Below are 25,646 nucleotides of genomic sequence, written 5' to 3'. Positions count from 1 at the left end.
AATTACTAGAAATCTTTCTAATAACGTATAGTTATATCATCAGTGAAATCAATAACTTATTTTTCTTCTGCTCCCATAGAATATTCTAATTTGATCTGCTGAGCAAAAATACAGAATTATTTTCACTTCTAGGTGTGTCCTATTATTTTCATTACATTTTACAATACTAATTTCTGTACATTACATAACATATGTTAAATTGTAATCAGTAAAATGTGTAAAGAAAGGTAAAATTAGCTTTTTTTAGACCTTTATACCTTTTATAATGAGAGAAAGAAAAAAGTAAAATGGCTTGAAAAGAATGAGGAATGGGAGAAAGCAGCATGACATGGAAATGAAATGCTATTTAATAGAAAATAAAGACATTATTTTCAGCAGGGGCAGGTATAAAAGCCCTTGTACTCAGCCAATTATTTGCAGGAAGGATAAGATGTGCTTTAGTGAACCATCAAACGTGTGCTCTGATCTGAGAATTGGACTATTCAGATCATGATAAAAATTGTCCTGGGAATCTGTTTTGACCTGCGCAGGGACAGAGAGAGGACTTCATATTAATTTTAAACATTAAACACATTCATTCTTTTTTATTGATATTGGTCCCTGTGACATAGCCTCATTAGTGAATGCCATTTTTGCAATGATGCTAGCCCAATGGTTGAGCAGAGTGTAAGACTGAACATACCGAGCCTGTTCTTAGCTTCTCACTCTCACATAATATTGCATGCCTGTGTCATGCACTGAATCTATCCATTCTCAGCTCACGTCTTAGTCTTATTGGGAATGGGCAAAGCCTTGCCAGAGCAGAACTGGCATTGGGGTGTCCTAATGTGCAGCGGGTATAGGCCAACAGCAAACTACTAATTCACTTTGTCACTCTCTGAAGCACAGTGCCTCCAGGTGCTATTTCTGGGGTGTTGCTGCTCTCCACATCTTACCTGGGGCAGTGGTGCATAAAAGGACAGCCTGGCCTTAGATAACATATAGTTAATGAACAGCAAGGTTTTCAATAAGCGGTATTGGTATTTCAATAAGTCACACTCATCCTTCCTGAGTTGGAATTGAACCAGTGTTCCCATCATAGTGTAAGGGGAATATTACACTGTTGTACATGCCATCTTCCAGCTGAAATAAAACTGAGTTCCTGGCTATTTATTATAATAATAATAATTAATAATAAAAAAGTCCCAAGAAATAGTTGTAAGAATACAGGTGTTTAACCAGGTGTTCTGATCAAGTTCCTGCTCAGGTCATTTCAGGTGCCTAAATTTTCTTTACAGTATCAGTTAGATATAATATTTACTCCCTGTCCCAAATTGTTGCATAATATTCCTGGATTTCATCCCAGAAGTATCTGCAAATCAGTGGTGAATGAACTGAATCCAGCGTTTTTGGATGATAGATGGCTTATTAATTATTCTTGTCTCAATATTAATGTGTAATTCCCACTTGTGTAAATCAGCATTATACATTTTTAAAAAAGAGTTCAGTGCCCTTAAACTGCTATTGAAGGACAATTTCTAGGGAACTGAGTGCAGTGGGCCCCATGAAAAATGCACATTTATGGTACTACAATGTTTACATTTCAATTTTTAATGGCATTTTCCTTTCTGTTTTCTGAAAAATCCTAGCATAGTTCATCTTGGGCTCACAGAGGGTATTTGTATGCATTTCTGAACAGAAGGCCTCTCATGCTGCACGTGCCTGGTTTGCATTTAGCAACATGCCTGTATTTTGACACCAGGTAGACACTTGAGGTACTTTGTGAGCATTGCAATTAAAGATTAATTCAATAACTCATCATCGGAGGGATTAGCACAAATTGCTTCTTTTTAAAATTTTCTCCACAGGTCTTTTCAGTGCAGTTTGGCTTTGTATCATCTGCCTATCTGTACAAAAAAAATATTTGAAAATAAGTGAGTTTTTATTGTTACTTCTTTTGCGGAAAACTCACTTTCTACCTGGTCTGTCTTGCTCTTTTCTTGACAAAATAAAAATAACACTGTAATTCTTTCCTTTCTTAGTTTGGTCAGGGTGGATAAAAATTGATGATTTAAAAAAACAAGTTTTCAGTTTAAATTAAATAGGTTTATTTTTTTAAAAATAAATCTATAATTAAAATTAAACTTGAAATTATGACAACCTGTGTTAATGCTTACTATTAAAATAATTTACATTCATTAAAAATATTAAGCAGTGCATGTTTGCTGCCAAGTTTTAAAGAAAATCAAATCACTGCACTGGTGGAAATCATTGGTTAAGCACCAGTTTGTTGAAGTGATAAACCAGCTTTTGACATCGGTAGTTTTTTCTTCGGGTGAAGAGAGAATATTCTCTGAATTTCAGTTTATTCAGTCAGTTCAGTTTAATGACTAGCTATTCATTTGAAGTTAAGAAACCAGTTGAGAGTTGAAAAAGCAGGAACGCTTGTTTTCCTCTTTCAATCTATGAATAAAAATTAGATGTGAGAGGATGAGATCTACTGGTTCTAAAATCCCAAAGGACAGAGTGACAGAAACAATGAGTTAAATTAACTAACTACAGATAAGACTTCCTTTGTTTAATAAATTGATTAGTTTTAAGTAAGAGATATGCTTTGATGTTTTTTCTTATGTATTAAGTGGAGGGGAGACTTGAACAGTGGTTTCCCACATCCCAGGTGAATATGCTAACCATTCAACTAAAATTTATGAGGGATTCCCCTCACCCTCTTATGTGAGTTTGGAAACAGGTCACGCTCAGGTTGGTGAACTTACTGCAGGTGAGTTAGGTAAGGGAATGCTTATCTTCCACCAGTTTTTGCATCTCACTAGGGCTTAGGCATCCAGATGCATAGAGTGAGGCTGTAGTGCACATGGGTAGAGTCAGAAAGATAAGTACCTTGGGAAAGCTTACTGCAAAAACTTAGAAGCTGTGTGAGTTTAGGTACCTACAGGGTGCGGCAGCAGCTGAGGTTGTGTTTTTTTTTAATCCCAGTGGGACCTGATTCTGGGATTTAGGTGCCTAAAGTGGTAGTTAGGCACTTAATCCTTGTGTGAATCTAGCCCCAAGAGTGAACCTGAAAAAAAATGAGAACAGAGTTAGGCCAATGCTGAATGCCCTTGAAAATCCCAATCTAGATATCTGTCTCTGAAATGGGTGAGTGGGTAGAAGGATGGATGGATTGATGGATGAATGGAAAACATACTTTATAAAATGTGACTAAGAAAGCTCAATCTACTTACGCTATACAAGATAAACTTGAGACACCTTGATAACAGTTTTCAAAGACACGGGGAAGAAATTTCTAAGCAGTTTAATCTAGCAGAAAAAGGCATAACAGATGTCCCTTGGTGGCCTTAAAATCTATGAATATCTGTCATATCATTCCAAAAATCTATTTATTATTCAGCCATCCTTCCATTAGATATCTACATAACATATTTATATCTATATTCACCAATGGCATGATTCTCAGGGGCACTGAGTACATGCAACCTCCATTGATTTCAGTGGTGCTTAGCACCTCTGAAAGTTAGGCCACATATCTGTGGAGAGAGGGTTATTTAAAATAGTTGTGTCTGGCTTCTGGCTCTGTATGTCAAGTTCTATATGAAAGCAATACTCATGGCCAGATAATGAAGTCATACAGATGTTACAGTGTGCTGTGCCATATGGGACATTTTTTAAAAATCAAAATACAATTTGATCCAGATGGTAGAGATGTGCTATTCAAATTAATTGCTGCAGGTAAATAACAGTTGGCTCATACTGGAAATGCCTGAGTCAAGTATTTCCATTTCAACTAGCATGCCTCTGGGATCTCTGGAATCTGGACTGGGAGCTATACCACCTTTTCACTGGGTGCAGCATACAAACAGATCAGTCTTTTTTGTTGGCAAGCTACACTGATTGATTGGTGTGGAGAGAATCAGGACTATGCAATGGGGAGTCTGTCACTGACAGTGGTGTGAGTTCAGGCCACTGCCTGTACTCCCCACCCCTATGGGTTGGTCCCTTTGCAAGATGGGAAGTTAGATCACTGTAGGTCCAGCCACAATCTGCTCCATTATGTATTAAAAAATCAACCCTTCATGCAAGTAATAGTATCAGTGACATTACAGATCCCCTGGGAATATTAACCATGCAATCACATGCACGTTGTCTTGAAGATATTTGGCTGAGGCAAACTTTCTCCCGCTCCTCTGAGTCAACAGGTTTACCTCATCTGTGATTTCAAGTTTGTGCACTGACAGAGAAAGAATGATCTCAGTTTTCCTATAACTCTCAGGCATATCAGAATGCAATCCATATTACCCTACTTAAAAGGAAAATTAAAGATATACGTTTCTTTTTAAAAAAACAAGAGTGGATTAGAGGGGTGAGGCAATATTGTGAAGGATTTCAAAGGTAAAGACAAGAAGCTTGAATCTGATGTGGTGTCTACTGTAACAGAGGAAGAAGAGAGAGGAGACCTTATGAAGAATGTTAAGGAGATAGGGTTTGAGCATGTTAAGTTGCTGGTGAGACATTCAGTAGATGTTAGAGAGAGTGACTGAAATACTAGATACAATCCACAAAAGAAAGGGTGTAGAATGAGAAGAGGAGGGTAAATATTAAGATGGTCTCTCCTTCCTATGGTTGATCATGCCAAGTTACATCATGGTAAAAAAATACCTGTGCCTTGTCTCTGCTAGGATTTCACATTGAGATAGCTAGCACACATTAGATATCTTGCTGTAAAAATATGCCTTTTTTGGCAGTGAAGACATAACTTCTATGTGAAAGGAATGGTTAGAGAGGTAGGAACAGAACCAGTAGAGGACAGTGTCTGAAAGCCAAGAGAGGAGAACATTTCAAGGAGTGTGTTAAAGCAGCAGAGAGGATGAGGAGAAACTACAAGCCATTAGACTTGGGCAGGAAGAGGTTATTAAAAGCCTTGGTGAGGGCAGTTCAGTGGAGTGGAGCTGCCGAAATGTGAGTGGAGAGATTCAGAATGGAGTTAGAGGAGAGGAACCTTATGCAGTGTTTGTAGAAGGCCCTCAGTATGTTTAGAGGTGAAGGGGGAAAGGGAGATGGAGTTGGATAAATACATGGGGTCAAGGGTGGGGAAGACCAGAACATGTTTACATTGTGAACAGAAAGAACCACAGGCGAGTCAGAGGGTAAGGGGCGGGGCAAAGAAGCGGGTAAAAGCTGGGGCAAGGAAGGGCAGGAGTGATATGGGGTAACTGTGCAGATGGAAAGATTAGAGGGTGAGAAAAGGTGAGGAACCTTATTGTCAACAAATAGGGAAGAGGAACAATTGCTGGGAATAGTAGGCAGTGGGAGGGAGGGGGAGGCAGAAGAGCAAAGTCAGATCAGAGCATGTCAATCTTCTGTTAGTACATATTTGTGCTTTATGCTGCACTGTAGCTGGATCCTGAAGGAAGATGTTACATTATTCATATCAGAGATGAAGTAAGACATGATTTTCTTTCAGATTCCTACTTGGATAAAATAGCTGTGAACCTAGCTTTCCAGTAAGGTGGTGTTATGGCTGAATGGGCCAGCTTTAATATACACACTGGTGTAACCATGCTGTTTCCAAGGATGTTGTGATTATTGTCCTGTATGAGGATAGAATGAGAACCTGTTCTAGAAGTCTCTGTAGGCCTGAGGGTGTGTTGATCTCCATGCCCTGTTGAGGCGGTCAAAAAGGTAGGCAAATTGTGCTGGCAGATTCTGTGATATGGATGCTTGTCTGTCAGGAACTGGACTGAAATAATCCTTTAATTTTACACATGTCAAATCACTGTCTGAAAACAGTTTTTCAATCACAACTGATATGAGACAGACCTGAAGATGAAAACCGCAGTATCTCATTAGTAATCTTTTTCAGCTTCTATATCTTCAGCCATGTATGTTTGATTGTAAATTGTACAGCACAGTGGATAAAGCTCTTGCAGAAATTCAGTGGCCTGCATTATGCAGGAGTTCAGACTAGATGATCATAGTGGTCCCTTCTGACCTTAAAATATATGAATCTGTGAAAAATACAGAAAGATTTGGAGGTTTTTAATACTTTTACAGTTCTTTTGCAGTCATGTCTTGACAGTCTTATTTTCAAAGAAATAACTGAAGCAGGGTCTGTAATATGTCACTTAAGTAACCAAAGTGAACGCTTGGTGGAACACTGACACCTCACAAATGCCTATTAGTGATATAAGAATGACAGGCAGAACTTGTGCTGCACAGCTAGTTGGTAGCTTTAAAACAAGAGATCCAGGGGAATTCAAAGGAGTTAAATATTAGCAAAAGGATTTTTCTGACAATACAAAAAAATATAGAATTGTATAAAAGTAGTGCAGCAGAAAGAGAAAAATGTCCTATCTGCAGCATAAGGGAGTCAGTCATAACTTGCTGGTAGTCTAGAGAGAAAAGTAAGCAGCTCAAAGGTCCAATGGACAACGACACCTTTGGGTCTACTGTATTTTATTATGTGTATTTCAATAGCACCTAGAAGACTCATCCCAGGGCCCCACTGTGCTACTGTATAAATATTAAGAGATTGGCCTTGCCCTAAGAAGCTTTTACACTCACTCAAATGTGCTGTAAAACTACTATTAAGTTTACAATAGAAACATAGCAAAATAATTTTGCTCGCACATAGTTGATGTAAATTCTTCAAATAGGGTCAATTCTGGTCTTATTGGAGTCAGGAACAAAATTCCCATTGTCTTTAATGGGGCCAGGATTTGTTCCATGGAGGAAAAAAACCCCACAGTGATAGTCTTTAAACTGATTTCTATTATGTAACAATCGTGTAAATTTATAAATATGTAGTCAGTTTAGGCCTATCTGTACCAAAGTTAGGGTCCTATTTGCATTAGAACTTTCCTGAAGTTCTAGGTGTTTAGTGGTTTTGATGTCGTACCCATTTCTAGAATCTACTACAAATGTGTTAAATAATAACATATGTTTTAATAACCCATTAATATTATATATACTTATTTAATATATAGTAGATAGATGCATCTAATACTGTAGAAAGAGGATGTTCAAATAATTAGGGGATGCATTTTCCCTGGGGGAAAAAATGAATTAGAAACTGTGCAAAGCAGTAATGACAAGATTTTTGTAATACAGTTAAAAACTTAATTCGACTGTGGGTTGGAATAGTGTCTCAAATATTCATTCTGCACATGTTGTAAGAGACCACACAAGGTGAAAAGGGCAGTTAAAAGACAAACCTGGGAGCTCAAATTCATAACTCTGTTAGACACTAAAAATCATGGACTCAGTAAAGCCACTGGATGTATATGGCTCATACAACTATAACCCACTCACCCTTCTTTGTCCTAGACTGTAGAGGTAGTAACTGCCCACTTCATCCTGAGAGTCTCTTACGTTAACTGCTTATGCTAAACAATCTGTACCACCTTCTATTTAGTTGTGAGACTCTAGATATGTCTACACTGCAATAAAACACACATGGGTGTCCCATGTCAGCTGATTCAGGCTCACAGGACTCAGGCTGGGGCTATACAACTGCAGTGTAGACATCCAGGCTTGGGCTGGAGTCAGGGCTCTTGGGACCCTATGGAGGGAGATGTGATGGGTTGGATCACAGAAACCCCCTTGGGGCTGTCAACTGATGTGCCAAGACTACCTCTGCCCCTACCTTCCTGCCCTGGCAGCTTAGGACTTCAGTGCCCTGCCTGGTTTAAGCCAGACCGACTAGCCTGCTGCAAACCCAGACTCAGGGTTTGAACCACATCCCCTAACAGCTCTAGGCTTAACTGAAAACAACTAACAGAAGTGTGCTTGTCTTTAGCACTCAGATGCCCAACTCCCAGTGGGGTCTAAACCCAACTAAATCTGTTTGACCCTGTATAAAGCTTATGTAAACTCATAAATTGTTCACCCTCTATAACACTGATAGAGAGATATGCACAGCTGTTTGCCGCCTCCCAGGTATTAACACATACTCTGGGTTAATTAATAAGTAAAAAGTGTTTTCATTAAATACAGAAAGTAGGATTTAAATGGTTCCAAGTAGTAACAGACAGAACAAAGTAAGTCACCAAGCAAAATAAAATAAAATGCGCAAGTCTATGTCTAATCAAACTGAATACAGATAATCTCACCCTCAGAGATGCTTCAGTAAGTTTTTTCCTCAGACCGGACACCTTCCAGGCCTGGGCACAATTCTTTCCCCTGGTACAGCTCTTGTTCCAGCTCAGGTGGTAGCTAGGGGATTCTTCATGATTGCTCTCTTCCCTCTTTGTTCTCTTCCACACCTTTATATATCTTTTGCATAAGGTGGGAATCCTTTTGTCCCTCTGTGAGTTCCCACCCCCTCCTCAATGGAAAGACACCAGGTTAAAGATGGATTCCAGTTCAGGTGACATGATCACATGTCACTGCAAGACTTCATTACCCGCTTGTCAGCACACACGTATACAGGAAGACTTACAGGTAAAATAGAGCCATCTGCAGACAATTGTCCTGGTTGATGGAAGCCATCAAGATTCCAAACCACCACTAATGACCCACACTTTACATAATTACAATAGGCCCTCAGAATTATATTTCATATTTCTAGTTTCAGATACAAGAGTGATACATTTATGCAAATAGGATGAACACACTCAGTAGATTATAAGCTTTGTAATGATACCTTACAAGAGACCTTTTGCATGAAGCATAATCCAGTTACATTATATTTAAACTCATTAGCATGTTTTCATAAAATCATATAGAGTGCAATGTCACAGGAGGATCCCAGAGCCTGGGCTCCAGTCTGAGCCCAAACAGCTACACTGTAGTTTTATAGCCTCTCAGCTGAGCACCACAAGCCTGAATCTGCTGATGCAGGCCAGCTATGGGTGTCTTATTGCTGTGTAAATATATCCTCTGAGTACTGTTCCCAGTCCTGAAGAAGAGCTCTGTGTAAGCTTGGAAGCTTGTCTCTGTCACTGACAGAAGTTGGTCCAATAAAAGATATTACTTCACCCACCTAGTCTCTGGAAAACTATGGAATGTATTTCCAGTCAGGAAAACACCATGAGAATAGCCTTTCCCATGACATTATGACATTTCTGGTTATTACGAGAACCAGGATGTGCTAATTGGTACAAAAATGGAACAAAAAAGTTCAAAAGCTTTTGTAGCTCTCACAATAGAGTTTGATTGGGGTTCAGCTTGAGTTTTGGAGGAAGGGTTAAGTTTGTTTTTATTTTATGCTAACAGTGCCAGTTTACTCGTCCCTACAATCATTGTATAATGTTCATCCCTTGCTAGCATCTGGCTTGTGATATTTACTTTTTGTGAAATTGATTCCAGGCTCTATCCCCAACTCCCAGACAAAAATATCCTTGGATGCATTTAGCTCCCTTGAGCAGCAAAATATAGAGAGCTAGATTATGTCTGGCTCCTGTACAGGTGTCCATGGTAACACAAGGAGCTTTTCCCTTCTTGCCACCAATGAGCTAAAGTCAGGCACAACTGCAGCCCATATGCTGTCTGTACTATTGATGGCCCAGGACCCACTGTGGTAGGTACTGTACAGACACAGAACAAAGAAATGGCCCCTGCCCCAAAGAGCTTACAATTTAAGTTAGCAATGTGTGCACAATCTACATGCAGAAGCTCACCGAGAGGCACTGTGTCCTCTCTGAGATGCAGTCTTTCCAGTGCTCCCTCAGGGATAATGTCCCAGTGCTGGTCTGTGGCTTACATAGTTTGGCTTTATAGGGAAAATTCCTCTATGTTTTGTATTGTGTTTGAAGAGTAGATCCATGGTTAGCTGTGCAGTAGTTTTCCACAGTTGTTAACTTTTTTAGGTCCCAATCCTGTAAGCATTCCCTGCCCAGAACTTTGAGTGGCGTGCTGGCTGGATCAGCCCCCTTAGGTTTTGGTTTGTTTTGTTTTCTAGTGATCTCAGGAAGCCTGATATCTGTTCACGAGGATGTCACATTCACATGGACTTTCTCATGTTTCATAAGGGGAATGGCAGGACTCATAAAGAGAAAGATGTTATCTCCCCACAGAGTTCCTGTTCATCTGCTAGAAATCCAGCTTTCTATGTTAGGAGTCCGTACCCTTTCAGGCTTTCATCATAGGCAGGAAGGTCTTGTACTGTAGTTCAACTGGAAGTAAAAGTAAACAAGCATGAGGGAAAGCAGATAATAGACAATACTGAGAAGACATTACTGAATTAATTTGTCTGTGTTTATGTTGTGTATAAATAATCTGAGAGGACAGAAGGGCACATCTGAGCAAAATCCACTTCAGAATAAGAGGTGGCAAACAAGTAACAAAGCTGTGGACATGAAAAATGGAAAAGTTTTCATGGAGGACACAAAGAGGCAGGATTATTTACATTGAATCTCTCTGCTTGCTCATCATCCTAAAGATTTCAGAAGCTGATCCAGAAAGAATTCCCCCACTTCCCCACACAGATAGACTCCCCGACCCGTCTCTCCCTTGCAACTCAAAGCAACACATTACATATTTCATCTAAAAGCAAATTCAGTGTTTCTGGATAGTTTTTTTACTGTTTTGCTGTGTCTTCTTGTCCTGCAGGGAAACCCTACTTCTTCCTGCATAAGGCATTCTGTAAAGTTTATTTGTTGCTATTGGGCAGCTGTATTTCAGGCTTGTGGTACTGGTTCTTCACAATTGCTTTTTTTAATCTCAAAGCCGGGTTGGATACAAAATGTGCATGTATTTGAAATAAAGTTACAAAACCATCAGAATATACCAAAGCAGGCGGTCTAAGCATCCCGTTACCTGTGCCTTTTGCATTATGTCAGTATTTTGCACCCAGCCTAGGTCAACAGTGATTGCAAATTTTGACTATCTGAAGGGATTTTAGTGTGTTGTGTGACTGTGTTTGTGGTGGCAGTCCAATTCTTAATGTTGAATTCTAAAAGCCAGACCTGCAGTTGGCACTAGCACTCCTGTTGACAGAAGGTGGGATTTTCAAATCTCCCTGGGTAAGTCTACGGTGGAGCTGGAGATGTAATCCTCAGCTCACCACAGACATGCCCGCTGTAGCGCTGCTAGAGCTAGTATACTAAAAACAGCAGTGTAGCCGTTGCTGCATGGGTGGGCTAGCTGCCCCAAGTATAGTTCCCTCTGGAACCATAGGTATGTACTTGTGGCCTCTCCCACTGCCTGTTTCTAACAATAGATTCTGAGTTTCAAAATGTTGGCCATATTGACTATTTTAAATCCATTTAATTTATTATTAATAACAATTATTGGTACTACCTAGAGACCCTGAGACAGGGTCCTCTACTCAGCTCCTCCTGGCCATTCTGGGGATTAGCTTCACAAGGCTCATGCCTCTTCCCATGGTTGCACACCGTCTCCCTCTCTCTCTCCTCAGTCTGCAGCCCCTCTCTCAGGCCACAAAGTTGCTGGTGCCTTTTTGTGACTCAGCCCTCTGGCCAGGTCACTCAGCATCTCCCCCTTCTGGGGTAGAGTCCTTCAAAATCTCTTCTGTTCAGGAGGCATCCAGCAGTCCTCACACCTGGTGCCCTGACCCCAACACTCTTGCAGTGACACAGGCAGCCCTCCAGTTCACTGCCCCACTGGTGCCACTTCCCCAGTGGCAGGTATGGGTCCCAGGCCCACCCCCTATTTTGGGTTCCATCCCAGAGACCCTACAACATGCAGATAAAGTATGTTCAGTCCCCAACTTTGCTACTTACTCTGTGGGCTGCTTCCTACCCTGCATCTCACAGGCTCTCTTTTCCATCCTGCTCTCGTTAGGGTATGCCCTTCCCTGCGGGCCAGGCCCCCGTACTCTATCCATGAGTTCCCACCTTCCTTCTCTACTAAACAGAGGGTGACCACAAACTTCCTCCCAACATATTTTGCTGCTGCCAGCTTCCTGGGTTTAAACCAGCCCAGCCCATCTCTGCTCACGTGAGCTTCTCTCTAATCAATGCTGTCCATGCAGAACTATATATCCCTCTTTTGCTGCTTAATAGGCTGATTGGGCCTGCCTGGCCTAATTCAGCCCTCTCAGAACCAGTGTGGGGAGTTCACCCCACCACAGACCCCGGTCAAGATCAGAGCCCCGTCGTGCTAGGCACTATTGATATGTAACAAAAACAATCAATGGGATTTAGACTCCAAAGGGTTAACATCCCTTTTTGAAAATGGGACTTGGGATCCTAAACTAGTTAGATATTGCAACACTGAGCACAGCAAGGCCAAAATACCTTTACAAATCTGGACCTTAGTGACCTGTCCAAGGTCTATGCCAGGAGTAGAACCCAGATGATTTGACTCCCAGTGCAGGATTTTAACTGTAAGAGCATCCTTCTTCTCTCTGCTGTACACATTTATTTCAAATGCAATGAGTATGGAGAGCATGTCTAATTACCAGCATGTGATTAAATGTACATGCAGTTATCCTGATTTAATTGTGCTTTTGGTGTCTTTATTTCAAAATCTACTAAAATTCTCATTTTGAAATGAACATTCAAAAACAGGATCAGTATATTGTTTATAAGTTGGATGGATCCCAGTTGTTTTAGTACATTCCTTAATCAAATTGAGTATATCATGCCAACATACATTGGGGTTTTTTTTTCAGAAAAAGTATGTGAAAATGCTCGCACAGGATGTTCATTTATATGTTAACCTTTGCCATTGAAAACATATGGTATAAGGCTGAAGGAGCATTAATAAGTCTGTCTTATAGGATAGCTAATGTGACACCAATTTTTAAAAAGGGCTCCAGGGTGATCCCAGCAATTACAGGCCAGTAAGCCTGACTTCAGTACTCGGAAATCTGGTTGAAACTATAATGAAGAACAAAATTCTCAGACACAGAGATGAACATAACTTGTTGGGAAAGAGTCAACATGGTTTTTGTAAGGGGAAATCATGCCTCACCAATCTACTGGAATTCTTTGGGGTCAACAAGGGGAATCCAGTGGATGTAGTGTACTTAAATTTTCAGGAGGCCTTCCCTCACCAAAGGCTCTCAAGCATAGTAAACTGTCATAGGATAAGAGCAAAAGGTTGCTGATCCCTGGATAAGAGAGAAGGTCCTCTCATGGATTGGCAACTGGTTAAAAGATAGGAAACAAAGGGTAGGAATAAATGGTCAGTTTTCAGAATGGAGAGATGTAAATAATGGTGCCCCCAGGTGTCTGTACTGGGGCAAGTCCTATTCAACATATTCATAAATGGTCTGTAAAAAGAGGAAAACAGTGAGGTAGCAAAATTTGCAGATGATACCAACTACTCAAGCTAGGTAAATCACAGGCAGACTGCAAAGAGCTACAAAAGGATCTTTCTAAACTGGATGAGTGGGCAACAAAATGGCAGATGAAATTCAATGTTGATAAATGCAAAGTAATGCACATTGGAAAGCATAATCCTAACTATACATATAAAATGATGAGGTCTAAATTAGCTGTTACCACTCAAGAAAGAGATCTTGGAGTAATTGTGGATAGTTCTCTGAAAACATCCACTCAATGTGCAGCGGTAGTCAAAAAAGCGAACAGAATGTTTGGCATCATTAAGAAAGGGATAGATGATAAGACAGAAAATATCATATTGCCTCTATATAAATCCATGGTACGCCCACATCTTGAATACTGCATGCAGATCTGGTCACCCCATTTCAAAAAATATATATTGGAATTGGAAAAGTTTCAGAAAAGGGCAACAAAAATGATTAGGGTATGGAACAGCTGCCATACAAGGAGAGATTAATAAGACTGGGACTTTTCAGCTTGGAAAAGAGATGACTAAGGGGGATTTGATAGAGGTCTATAAAATCATGACTGGTGTGAAGAAAGGAAATAAGAAAGTGTTATTTACTCCTCATAACACACAACCTAGGGGTCACCAAATGAAATTAATAAGCAGCAGGTTTAAAACAAACAAAAGGAAATATTTCTTCACACAATGCACAGTCAACCTGTAGAACTCTTTGCCAGAGGATGTTGTGAAGGCCAAGATATAACAGGGTTCAACAAAGAACTAGATAAATTCATGGAGGATAGGTCCATCAATCACTATTAGCCAGGGTGGGCAGGGATGGTGTCCCTAGCCTCTGTTTACCAGAAGCTAGGAATGGGTGACAGGGGAAGGATCACTTGATAATTACCTGTTCTGTTCATTCCCTCTGGGACACCTGGCATTGCCCCACTGTCAGAAGACAGGATATTGGGCTAGATGGACCTTTGGTCTGACCCAGTGTGTTCATTCTTATGTCACCATTCATGTTTTGCCTCTACTAAAAGTTCTGTGGAATGGAGTACAGATGCTAAGATCTGTTTTCTTTCAAATACTTACTATAACTAGTGTGTACTTTATGGTACAGAGCTTTACACAGTCATTTATCTGCCAATATATAATCAGGAAGCTTTACCATGTTATGAGCTCTGAAGACTAAAGTCTCTAAATTGTGCGTTATGATCTAAGCCCTGCATGGTTTCCTCGGTTTTAGAGGGAAGTTAAATCCAGTAGATCTCAGCTTGAGAGGTGGGGAAAACCACCACTTCCCAGTGAACCCGCAGAAGGCCCTCTTCAGGGTTGGGACAGAATCACTGACTAAGGAAATGCTTATTACAGACTGGAGTTCCCAAAAAGAATTGGGGGCATTTGCAGACAGGCAGTCTATTGGAGGATGGCTATGGGGGCATGGGAGGGAATTCATGGGTTTGGTGGGGGGGAAACCCTCTATAATTTCTGAGGCAACATAATCAGCCCCCCAAAAATAATTAAGAAGAAACTCAGCATATCTACCTGCCTATTTTGTGTTATTCCTCTGTAGGGGAACAAGGGTCCTTAAATTGTCCCTAAGTAATGTGTGTTGCTCTTGTTAACATTAGTGGGAGTTAATTTAGAAGCATTTTGCATATATATTCTGCATAACATACTCTCATTGGATCATAAATTGGTAAATTCAGGACAAGAGTATCAGCTTTTTTTAAGATATGTAGTATCCATTACCTGCAGTTATTTGTGGTTATTTATGACTTTGGACCCTAGCTCTTTGTATGAGCATTTTGCAAGCTCATTCCTGCTTGAAAGAGCGGATTAGCTATGAAGAATTGCAGAATTACCGACCAGTCCATTTAATCCAGGAAAAGCAAAGGACTGAGTACTAGAATGTATGGCTCTGATATTCTCATTGCTGTGATCTGCCAAGAATGGTCTCTAATGCACTGGCTTCTATTGGCAATCTCTGCCATTCTCTGTGTTTTAGTGACACTGCACTTAAGGCTTCATTCTAAATGATTGTTTTAAATTTGTAGTAAACTAGAAACCAAATATGTCTGAATAATTCCACCTCCCACCCTTTAAGATGCTATATCAGGTGAATGCCCAGTGGGGAGGGAGTGCTAACTGCTAAATGGATGATTAAAATAATCCCCTGAAGAGTGAATTCCTTCAAAATATCTCATTACTAGGTTCGCAAATATTTCTATAGAAAAAAATGAAAATACCCCTTTCCCTACAGTCAGGGGCTAACTGTCCTTCTAACATGACAATTTAAGGTAATGTCCCAAGCATAACTGATTTTTCCTTCCAGTTATGCTTCAAGTTATACTTCCTTGTTAATTAGCATATGCTTGAAAGAGCAACAGCTAATTATTTGAATATCTTTATGTGTTATGGCTTAAGGAAGATTTTGTTCTCCAGTTCTTTTTAAGTTCCTCTGTTATGATTACATATACTTACTAAGTTGTTTGGGAGATGTGAGTAGAGATGCATGGCATTAGCTGATTTCTATTTATAAGTAACAAAGAAACAAAAAAATATAAAGGACTGGGAACCTTCAAGGTGCACTCATTGGTCCCATTGCAACACACGTACAGCTTTTAGGTACATGAGCAGTCCCAGCCAAGTTACTGGGACTACTCCAATGTTTAAAGTGAAGTGCAAAGTACTACACTTAGGAAGGAAAAATCAAATGCAAAATGGGGTATAACTGGCTAGGCAACAGTGCTGCTGAAAAAGATCTGAGCATTACAGTGGATCACAAATTGAATATGAGTCAACAATGTGATAAAGGTAAGTACCATTCTGGGATGTATGAATGGAAGTATCATATGTAAGACATGGGAGATAATTGTTCCACTGTACTCAGCACTAGTGAGGTTTTAGCTGGAGTACTGTGACTAATTTTACGTACTGCACGTTAAGAAAGATGAGGACAAATTGGAGTGAGTCCAGAGGAGAGCAACAAAAATGATAAAAGGGTTAGAAAAAAATCACCTATAAGGAATGGTGAAGAAAACTGGGTACATTTAATCCTGAGAAAAGAGGATGGAAGTGCTGTTGCAATACAAATAAATAAATAACAATGAATAGTTCAAAACCTCACTATTTTGCGTAGTTCTATCATCCATCTTTGGACTCCTAAAATATTAATTCTGCAAAAATGGAAAAGTCAATCCCCACAAATATTGATGCCCAGCTCATTGATATGGCTGACCTCACAGCTAAGTAACAACTGGCATCCTGCAGAAAAGGAATGCCTGAAAAATTGAAAGCAATTGGGGCTGACTTTTTAGTGGTCTGTGATTAACATGGACCCTGAATATAGATATGCCGCTTGCCCTACCCTCCCTTTATACTAACCCTCTTTATTTACTTTGTGTATTATGGTGAATCTGGTATTTTGGTATATTTCTTGTATTTGGAAAAAATAATAAAAATTATAAGTAAAAAACCCTTCACTCTTTCAGACATAAACTTAAAACATTAGCAGCCAAGAAGTTATCACTTCCCACCCAGCAGTTAGGTAAACACTCCTCCAGTAACTCTAATAAATACCTAGCAGGTAATTTCTGCTGCATTGTTTGGATTAAATAACAATACAAGTACATCTTCATGTGTGCTTGTGGGTCTCCTTCTACAGTACAATGGGTTTTATTCACTCTCCCTCCTTCAATATTGCCTAAGTACATATTTAATAGTCATGTCTATCCATCCTATAGCAGTCTGTGTTTGAGATTTATCTGAAATGTGTATCTTCAGCAACAAATTTTCTGCGACAGTTACTGTAGATGGACCATATCAGTCTGCAAGCTCCATGTGGCTGCTTGCTATTTTTCAGCTTTCTTTCTGTTTCCTAGCAAGCCATTTTTATTAGTTTGATGTAATTCACCGAAACAAAACACTTATTATCTTAAAATGGTAACACACGAGTAAAGGCTTATACCTGAAAATGAAAATATTCAGCCAACCAGAATGCTGCTGTGAGGTCGTCATCCTCATCTGCTGCTCCAGTCATTGCACTGCCTGCCCTGAATCCCTTTATTAGCTACTCTTGCTTTGTCCACACCCCTGCTCATGCTTACATCTTTGTTACCATTTTATCTCACTCCCCCCATCTATCAGCCCATGACTCCAACCTAACTGCTTTCTTTGAACTCCTTTGAACCCTATTGTAAGAGTGGGCATCCAGGGCTTCCCATTATATGTGTGACTAATTTAAAATTGTTTGTTTTTTGCAATAGACAACCCTAATTCTGGCATTTCCTTACTTTTGTGTGCTTGCCTTTGCAACCTTAATAAAGTTGATTTAACATGGCTATTTGGGTGTACTTTTGTCTAACTTGAGGATGGAAGTATAATTATCAAAAGACACATATGTCCAATGTTTACTTTCTATTTATCACATTAACTTAACCAAACTTAAGCCATTAAATAATTACCTAAATCTTCAAGCTTTCAGCCTTTTATGAACAAATTGTTTAGGGGTGAAAAATAAACCAAGTCCCCAATCCTAAAATTTACATTAGATGAGCTATTTTTGAAGTCAGTGTGGCTCTGAGGTGTTGGAAATTGCAGGATTGGGGCCAAAGTTTGTTAATGTTTAGCACCACTAATTGTATTGAGGAAAAAGGTTGTGTTAGAACTAAGCTTAACAGGATAGAAACAAGGTACAAGCTCAGTGCAGCACACAATGCCTAAAAGGCTCTAAAAGATTGGTTTATCTTGGTTGTACCAGTAGAGAGAGGCCAAGGACAGTGGCTATAGAGACTAAGAGTTCTGTGTATAGGACACCAATAATATTAAATTTCAAATTTAGTTTTCACTATGTCTGCTACTTTTAACTTTCTGCAACTATTTCCTTAGTGTTCAAAGGCTCCTAATTATGCTCCAGATAATATACTCTAGAGTACATATTATTGTGTAACATGAAAAGAAAGTTCATCTTTGACATTTCCTTGAAAAGCTTTTTTTATGCGATGTGCTATCCTGAAGGGGTCTTCATGAAATTTTAAGCTCTTTTGCCCTTACAGATAATCTGAAAAAGTCTCCTGAGATCTACACAGCTCATGTAGAGGGACGTGGAGCTACAGCTATGAAAATTAAACGACCAAAGAAATCAAAACAACCAGGTAATATTTCCTTTGACTGAACAACTTTACTTAAAAAGTGATAGACATTGGACAAAATCAGACTTTTTTTTTATCCACAAACTTTATGGTCCAGATCATCATCTGGTGTAAATTGGTTGACTTCAAAGGAGCTACACAGATCTAAACCAGCTGTGAATCTGATGATGATTCAGATAAATTAGATCCTGGATCCTAAACACTTCTGATTGTAGTTTTGCAAAATCAAATTCCAATCAATGAGGTTTGGCACTCTGATGTAAAACCCAACCTCATCACCCCTCATCTAGTAAATGAATCAACTTAAAAGCATTTTTGTTTCAAACTTTTTTTTTCTTCCTGGGAATTCGGAGCACATATTTTGGGTTGGTTGTGGTTGAACATCAGGACTAACATGAAGATTGTAAAATCCAGGCTTAAACCTACACTTGTGCTTGGACAGTTTGATTCATTTTAAAAAATGCTTTTCAGTTTGCATCCTAAATACCTTGAGCTGGAATGCATGATGTGATTTGCATAAAATATTATGAAATAATTTTAAATAATAAAATAATTTTCATTGACATGCAAATAAATATCAGATAATAAGAGACATGTTTTTAAAAGGGCCTAAATTATTTAGGAACACAAATTCCACTGACTTTCAACTTCCTGAATGTCATTGAGATATGTGCTTTTAAATACCTTAGGCACTTTTGAAAATCTTCCCCAGGTGTCGACGACAACAACAACAACAATGACAAAAATCCAACTGCAATTGAAGTCAAGACATGTTGTGAAGCTCAAATTTAGAGTAAATGTGATAAGCTTTGTGAAAGTTTTTAAAATGTATTTACACAGGGTAAAAGGATACCTCAGTTTTCTGTACAGTAGGATTGTTTATTTTGGTATCCAGAATAATTGATATTAGTTCTTGTAGATTTAAATATTAAAATCTAGTCATCTCTGAAATTGCTCTGTCCATGTTTATTGCTGCGTTATACGATGGGAAGGTTACAGTATTATTTCAGCTGGGAGATAACTATCCTGCCCCTTCTCATGTTCCTCTTCTGAACTGCAACATACATGCATATATACTTGAGATCGATCTTGTATTGTTCCGGGGCTTGAGGGTGAAAAGTGAATAGCACACAGGGACTCTTCATCATGCACAGGATCCTTCCATGTGCACGATATGTGCTAGGTAGATGTACTCGACTAACATCATTCTATACACCACTTAGCCAAAAGCAGAATGGTGTGCAGGTGAGTAACGTCCAATCTCCCAAGTCTATAAATCTTAATCATGAGGATGTTGCATAGGATGTCTGTAGAAAAGAAATGTTTGAGTCTTAATTGTGTGCTTTAACCACTGCTACATAGGTGATCACTGGTAACTGGTGGATCACCATGTTGCTTCTGCTCAGATGAGAGGCAAAGTGTTCCTCGTAGCTCACAACGTGTTGGCTCTTTGTGTGCAGTCTAGAAAAATGACAAAAATCTTACTTAACACCTCTGATAATTTGGAGCTGTGATGTTAATCAAAATCACTTCAAAGGCAACTATGTCTTTATTTAATAGACATAGTGACATAGCTATGAAGCATGGTTTTTTTTAAGTGATAAAATACGTGAATAGCCTTTGTGTTCATATGGGATATTTACAATATGGTCACTGGAAATGTAAAATACATAATATCCAATTTTATTTCATATGATCTTATCATTCAAATTAACCCAGGACCTCATTAAGAACTAGGGTCATTTGAATTGGTTCAGTTGCCTCAGAAGTCACAATCATTTCTCAGCAAGAGCTGAACATAAGGCACTGTTGCCTACGCTGGCCATTTTATTATAAGTCCTGCAATATTTTGGTGGTGTTCTTAAAGCCCCAGCTGCTGCAATCAAGAAGCCGCATGAAAATCTTTAAAAAAATAGTAAGTTTCTCATCCAGGAAGGCAAATAACCCCCTAATTGTTTATTTTTAATAAACCTCATGATATTTGAATGCTTGGGGTTGACGATACTTGATAAAGCCTAATCCAAAATAGTAATCCTCTAAAAATGGTGCTGGATGAGCTTTGCTATTTTGGAATTCAATATTTCACAGTGATGCTTGTGTTTAATTCAAATGTTCTGAACCTGTACATTTTGGACCCAACCGTGTAATCCTTATTATGCTGATGAACAATTATTCAAGAAAATAGCTGCATTGTTACTGGAGCCAATGGGATTAATAATTTTAGGAAGTGCTCACCAATGAGTTCCAAAATTGGGCCCTCTGGCTTTTTCCAGTGAGTGGCTGCATGGCTCTCTCATCTTTTGGCTACAGAATATTGCTATTTTTTTGATGATTTGCCAGTTAGCGGGAAAGTACTAACCAAAAGCAATTTATGTAAGAAGTAAACAGTGAAATGTTAAGTAAACAAAAATGTTTGTGAAAGTGCCAAGCTGAGCTTAGCTTTGAAAATGATCTCGTAGTATGAAGAAATAAAGATGACTGTAATTGGCCTATGCACTACGAGGCAAGAAATGATACCAAATGATTAGCTGGAATTTGTCTTTCCTGAATGAATTCCCAAGTTCTTTGATGAACATAGCAGAGGAAATTACCACAAGTATCATTCAGAACCAACAGATGTCCAAGATCAGAGATGATTCATTCTCATGTTGTTGAAGATATCATTTGTCACCAGTCATTCAGCTAGATATTCATCACCAAACTTCTTCACTGAAGTAAAGTTAGATAAATTGGATCAAGACAACACTGGAAATGTTGTGTAATTGTGTGCCTGTTAGGGATTTTCTTTGTTGGCATGTATTGAGTGTGTGCGTGTGTCTGAATCTGGGTGAAGGAAAATAAAGAGTAATTCTTATATAACATTTCTTTCCATAGTTCTCAAAGTTTTTTACAGTGTGGGTAAGTATCATTGTCCTCATATTATAGAAGAGGAAACTAAAGGCAAATTAAATTGAAAATCTTGGATTATGGAGCAAAGGCACATGTTCTGTCCACCCCAGTGAAACTGCTATAATCATTTAAGGATCATTTCCCTGGCTAGATTTCAAGGCCAGCCTTACCACATTTAAACTTGCACTGCCCTTAGTATTGTTGATCACTCTCCCCTTCTCTTCATCTTACTAGAGCTGCTTGAATATTTTCCAACAAAACTTGAGTAGCTGGAGCTGGGTCTCTGGGGTAGGGAGCCTGCCATCCCCACAGTACTCCAGCTAGAGCCTGGCATCTGTTGGTAGGTAGGCTCCCCAATCCCCAGAAGACAGCCTGACAGCCCCCAGAACCCCAGCTGGAGCTAGATCTCTTGGCACTGGTAGGTTTCCTGCTCCACCAGCCCTGGAATCTGGATGCCTTGGAGTCCCAGCCATGGGCATTCTTCATGGAGAGGCTGCCACAGAGCCATGGATGCTGAGAGCTGGTCCTAGGATTTCCAGATTCCCAACTCTGTGGCAAGGACCTTGGAAATCCTGAGAGCCCCATCTCAAGCTAGAAGCCTAACAGCCTTGAGAGCCATTTTCAGAAGTGACTTTGGCACTTAGGAGTCTCCACTTTCGAGACTGAGGCTCCAAAGTGCCTCCTAAAGTACTTTTGAAAATGGGACTTTGACTCCTGAGTCACTTAGGTGTCTTTTGAAAATTTTACTCAATGACAGGTGGATAAAACCAAAATATGGCAATGTCAATTATTATTTTTATGTGACATCTATTCTCTTGTTGGAGAAGGCCCTGAAAGGCGCTGATCAGAGTTAATGAAAAAGGGCTCTCCTTCCTTAGAGTAACAGTGTGAGGGGACATTGCACATTTTATGTTGCTCAGCCTCAAAGAACTCTTCTGGACCCTATTATCAAAATGCTGAGGTGGCCTGAGTCTCTTTTGAAACGAATAGGTATAGTTTGGATGGGATTATTTTTTTGCCCAAATGAGAGCAGAAATCAAGTTTATGTAACAAAGAAAAATAACAAGTCTCAGAGATAAACTATGAGATTTGAGAAGTGTCTATTTTTCACATAACAGGTCTGTTATTAAAATCATAATTCACAAGGTACCCTTGGAACTGTGTTTTTACAGCTTAGTTTGCTCTTATAATCTCTCTGTCAACTGGCTCCTACTAGATTTATATCTGATATCAAATACAGTCCTAAATTAAGATGAAAAATTCAGAGGTAAAATGTTCAGTGTTGTCTGATGAAGAGACAAATCCGGGTCAAAATGAAGGAATGGGAAAAACAACTTAGATCCAGTGCCTTCTGACAAATACAAGTACTGGTCTGCTAACACAGCAGCATGAAATCAGTGCTTTTGCTTTACAACAAGTCATGTTTGCCTTTAAAAATGGTCTTTAAGTTTGTTAAAAAATTTAAGCTAAAATTAAGGCTGTTTTGCTTCTTTATGGGTCCATGAAGATTTGATTTCTCTGCCCCAATTGCTGGTGGTGAAAACTTTCATTCACTAACTTTGTAGCCTGATTTGGGGAGGGTTAGTAGGGACAGTGGAACTTATCCACTTAATTTAGTTTTATTTAATAATTAATTTTCTAATTAATTTTCTAATATGTCTGATCAGAAGATAAAGTTCGTCTTGAATCAGGCTTCACAGAATTTATACAAGGAGATTGGGGTATTTGACAGGAAATTACACTGAGACAGAAATAGTCAATTAAGACCTTTTATTTAAAATCAATGAAGCAAGAAGTAAATATAAAATGTTAAAAGCAGTTTGAGATTACAAAGTTACAAAATATCACAGTTCTTTAAGAGATATGAATCTATGATAATACACAGTTTTAAATGCACTCTGAAGCAAAGAGGGTGTTGTTCACACCTATGATAGAGGAAGTTTATAAAGAAACTGGTTATGAATTAGACCCTTCTTAGCATAGATGCTTTAGCAGAGATAAGAATTTGTTCATACTTACAACTGTGAAAGGACAGAACACTACGACATATCAGTAGTTTGACAGCTTACGTAGGTGTAGGCAGAGTGAGACGATGGAGAATAGAAAGATGTATCGCCTGCCTAATGGTGGATTGTCACCCTTTTTATAGGGAGAAATCCTTCCTCCTATGCCCAAATTTGTCTTTCCCCCATGGAAAGGTGAGGGTACCTGTTTTCATAGGCTGACCTTTTGTGTGCGTATTAATGACAGATATGTACGCATCTGCGGGTGTATGTGTGAAATTTGTGGGCAGAAAAACCCCACTTTTCACCCTATCTAGGTGAAAGGTTAGCAGATATTCAAAAGGTCCCTAGACATTTTGCGTAGGTTTGTATCCTATTATTACTTTTCTGAGTAAGGGTCTTAAAGGTTGCTTTCAGCGTCACAGAGGAAATTGGCCAAGATGTCTGGCCTAGAAACTTCTAGGTATCTTGCATTACAGCTTATTGTAAATAATTCTATTAATCTATGCAGCCTACACATTTTTATCAAAAAGACATTTTATACAGACCAACAGATTAATCCTCAGGGCTACAACTTCTACCAGAACTGTCCGTCAAAGCCATAATATTTGAATGTGATTTCAGAAAACAATCTTTGCAAATAGACTACATTCACAATATTCTTACAATATGTATGGTTGCTCTTTAGGATGTAGCCAATTCATGTTGAAATTCAGAGAAAAAACCCTGAATGCAATATAGTAACTTTTCCTGGTAAGTGGGGTATCAAGTTAAAATTCAGATCAACTTCTCTTTAACTAAACCTATACGTTAAGAAAAGTACACCTAAAATACTTGAAAAGATGTACAAAGTCTAAAAACCAGTGGCTGAAATTTCTACAGGCCAGAATCTACCACCATGACATTAAGTGATACCTTAGTGCACTAGTCCCACTGAAAGCAATGGAATTACTTGCAGAGTAAATCCCCAGTCCTGCATTATGAGCCTGCATGGAAAAGCCCCAGTGAAATCAATGGGATTCTGCCCTCAGAATCGCAAAGCTTGGAGCTTAAGACACTACATGGTATTGGGAAGGCTCTGTCAGTAGCCCTAGACAATGTACAGCTTTTGCGGGATCTTTTTTCTAAATAAATACATCCTCTTTTCACATGTACTGTGATGGATTTGACACAGGTATATTTAGGATTAGATGGGCGTTTTGGGTGGTACGATGAAGGGCACAAATATAAACCAAATCTGAACACAGGGATGAATTCTGTGCTGACTCAAACCCCATGTCAATCAATGGGGCAACAGAGGGTGTAAATCAGTGCAACATTTGGCCCAAGGACTTTCAGAACATTTTTCCTGAACATTTCAACAACAAACTATTTTTGCACTATTATGCTGCAGAACGTCTGTTAGTCTATAAGGTGCCACAGGATTCTTTGTTGCTTTTACAGATCCAGACTAACACGGCTACCCCTCTGATACTATTTTTGCACAGATGCTATACACTGGAGAAAGCTATTTTTGAGGTGATTCATATCCTGATGTTCATAAATAATGTGATCATTTCTGCATTAAAATGTGAAACATTTCCACTGGGTCTAGAAGAGAAAATCCACAACATAGTGTACCTGTCCTAAAATATACTCATGGTTACATGATTCAGCAATCAAACATGATTACACTCTGATAGAGAGCACTCAATGGTTAGTTTTACACAGTCGTTTAAGGCCTTATTGTTGAAGTTGTTTACTGTCTAATGTAGTAGAGCTACTTACCACTATGGTGCTGGCATTGTATTATATTATAGCTGCTTGTTTCACAGAGTGAATTGCTAGAATCTGGCCCTCACGGTTTCACATTTGATTACTGTGGCCTGGTCTACACTAGGCGTTTAAATCGGTTTTAGGAGCGTAAAACCGATTTAACGAAAAAAACCACACACACAGGCAGGCACCTTCGATTTTTTTTATTAAACTTTTAAAAACTCTCTTCTCTCCTCCCCTAACGAGAGAGGCTAGTATATTATATATCGGATTTATATAGTGTGGGGCGGTGTGGATGTACGGGCCTGGCCTCTATCCCGAGGCACCACAGTGACCGCTCTGGCGCCGCGACTGAACCTGGATCTGAACTCGGTGTAAAAAGGCAAAACAAAAAACTTTTGAATATTTCCTTTTTTTTTTTTTTCCCAGCGCAGCGTGGCCTCCCGAGAGCAGTCCAAATCAAAAAAAAAAATAAAAAAAAAAAAAGAGCTCCCGATGGACCATGCGGATGTGGGCATAAGGCAAATCCGCTCTATCCTATCCGTTCCGTCCGAATCCTTAAAATTTAAAATCCTTTTAAAAGAGAAGACAGCAGGACTCAGCGCAGACAGCGCGCGCAAAGCGTGAAAAAAGCAAAGTAAATCTGGAC

At 39.2% G+C, this 25,646-nt stretch overlaps 1 protein-coding gene across 18 annotated transcripts in view; it reads left to right on the top strand.

Moving 5' to 3' along the window:
- Positions 1-25,646, top strand: part of LOC120374264 — a 280,532-nt gene that overhangs the window by 229,275 nt on the left and 25,611 nt on the right. For 16 of the 18 annotated variants that reach the window (XM_039493641.1, XM_039493647.1, XM_039493642.1 and 13 more), the window contains one exon: positions 18,255-18,353. In XM_039493641.1, the coding sequence (XP_039349575.1) occupies positions 18,255-18,353 (99 nt within the window). Of the gene's footprint in view, positions 1-5,403; positions 5,437-5,616; positions 5,677-18,254; positions 18,354-25,646 lie in introns of those variants that run through there. The other 2 variants (XM_039493648.1, XM_039493646.1) reach the window with 2 other exon arrangements.

Source organism: Mauremys reevesii, linkage group 11, assembly GCF_016161935.1.
Source record: "Mauremys reevesii isolate NIE-2019 linkage group 11, ASM1616193v1, whole genome shotgun sequence".
Lineage (NCBI taxonomy): Eukaryota > Metazoa > Chordata > Testudines > Geoemydidae > Mauremys > Mauremys reevesii.
This window is presented reverse-complemented; position numbering and strand designations above follow the sequence as displayed.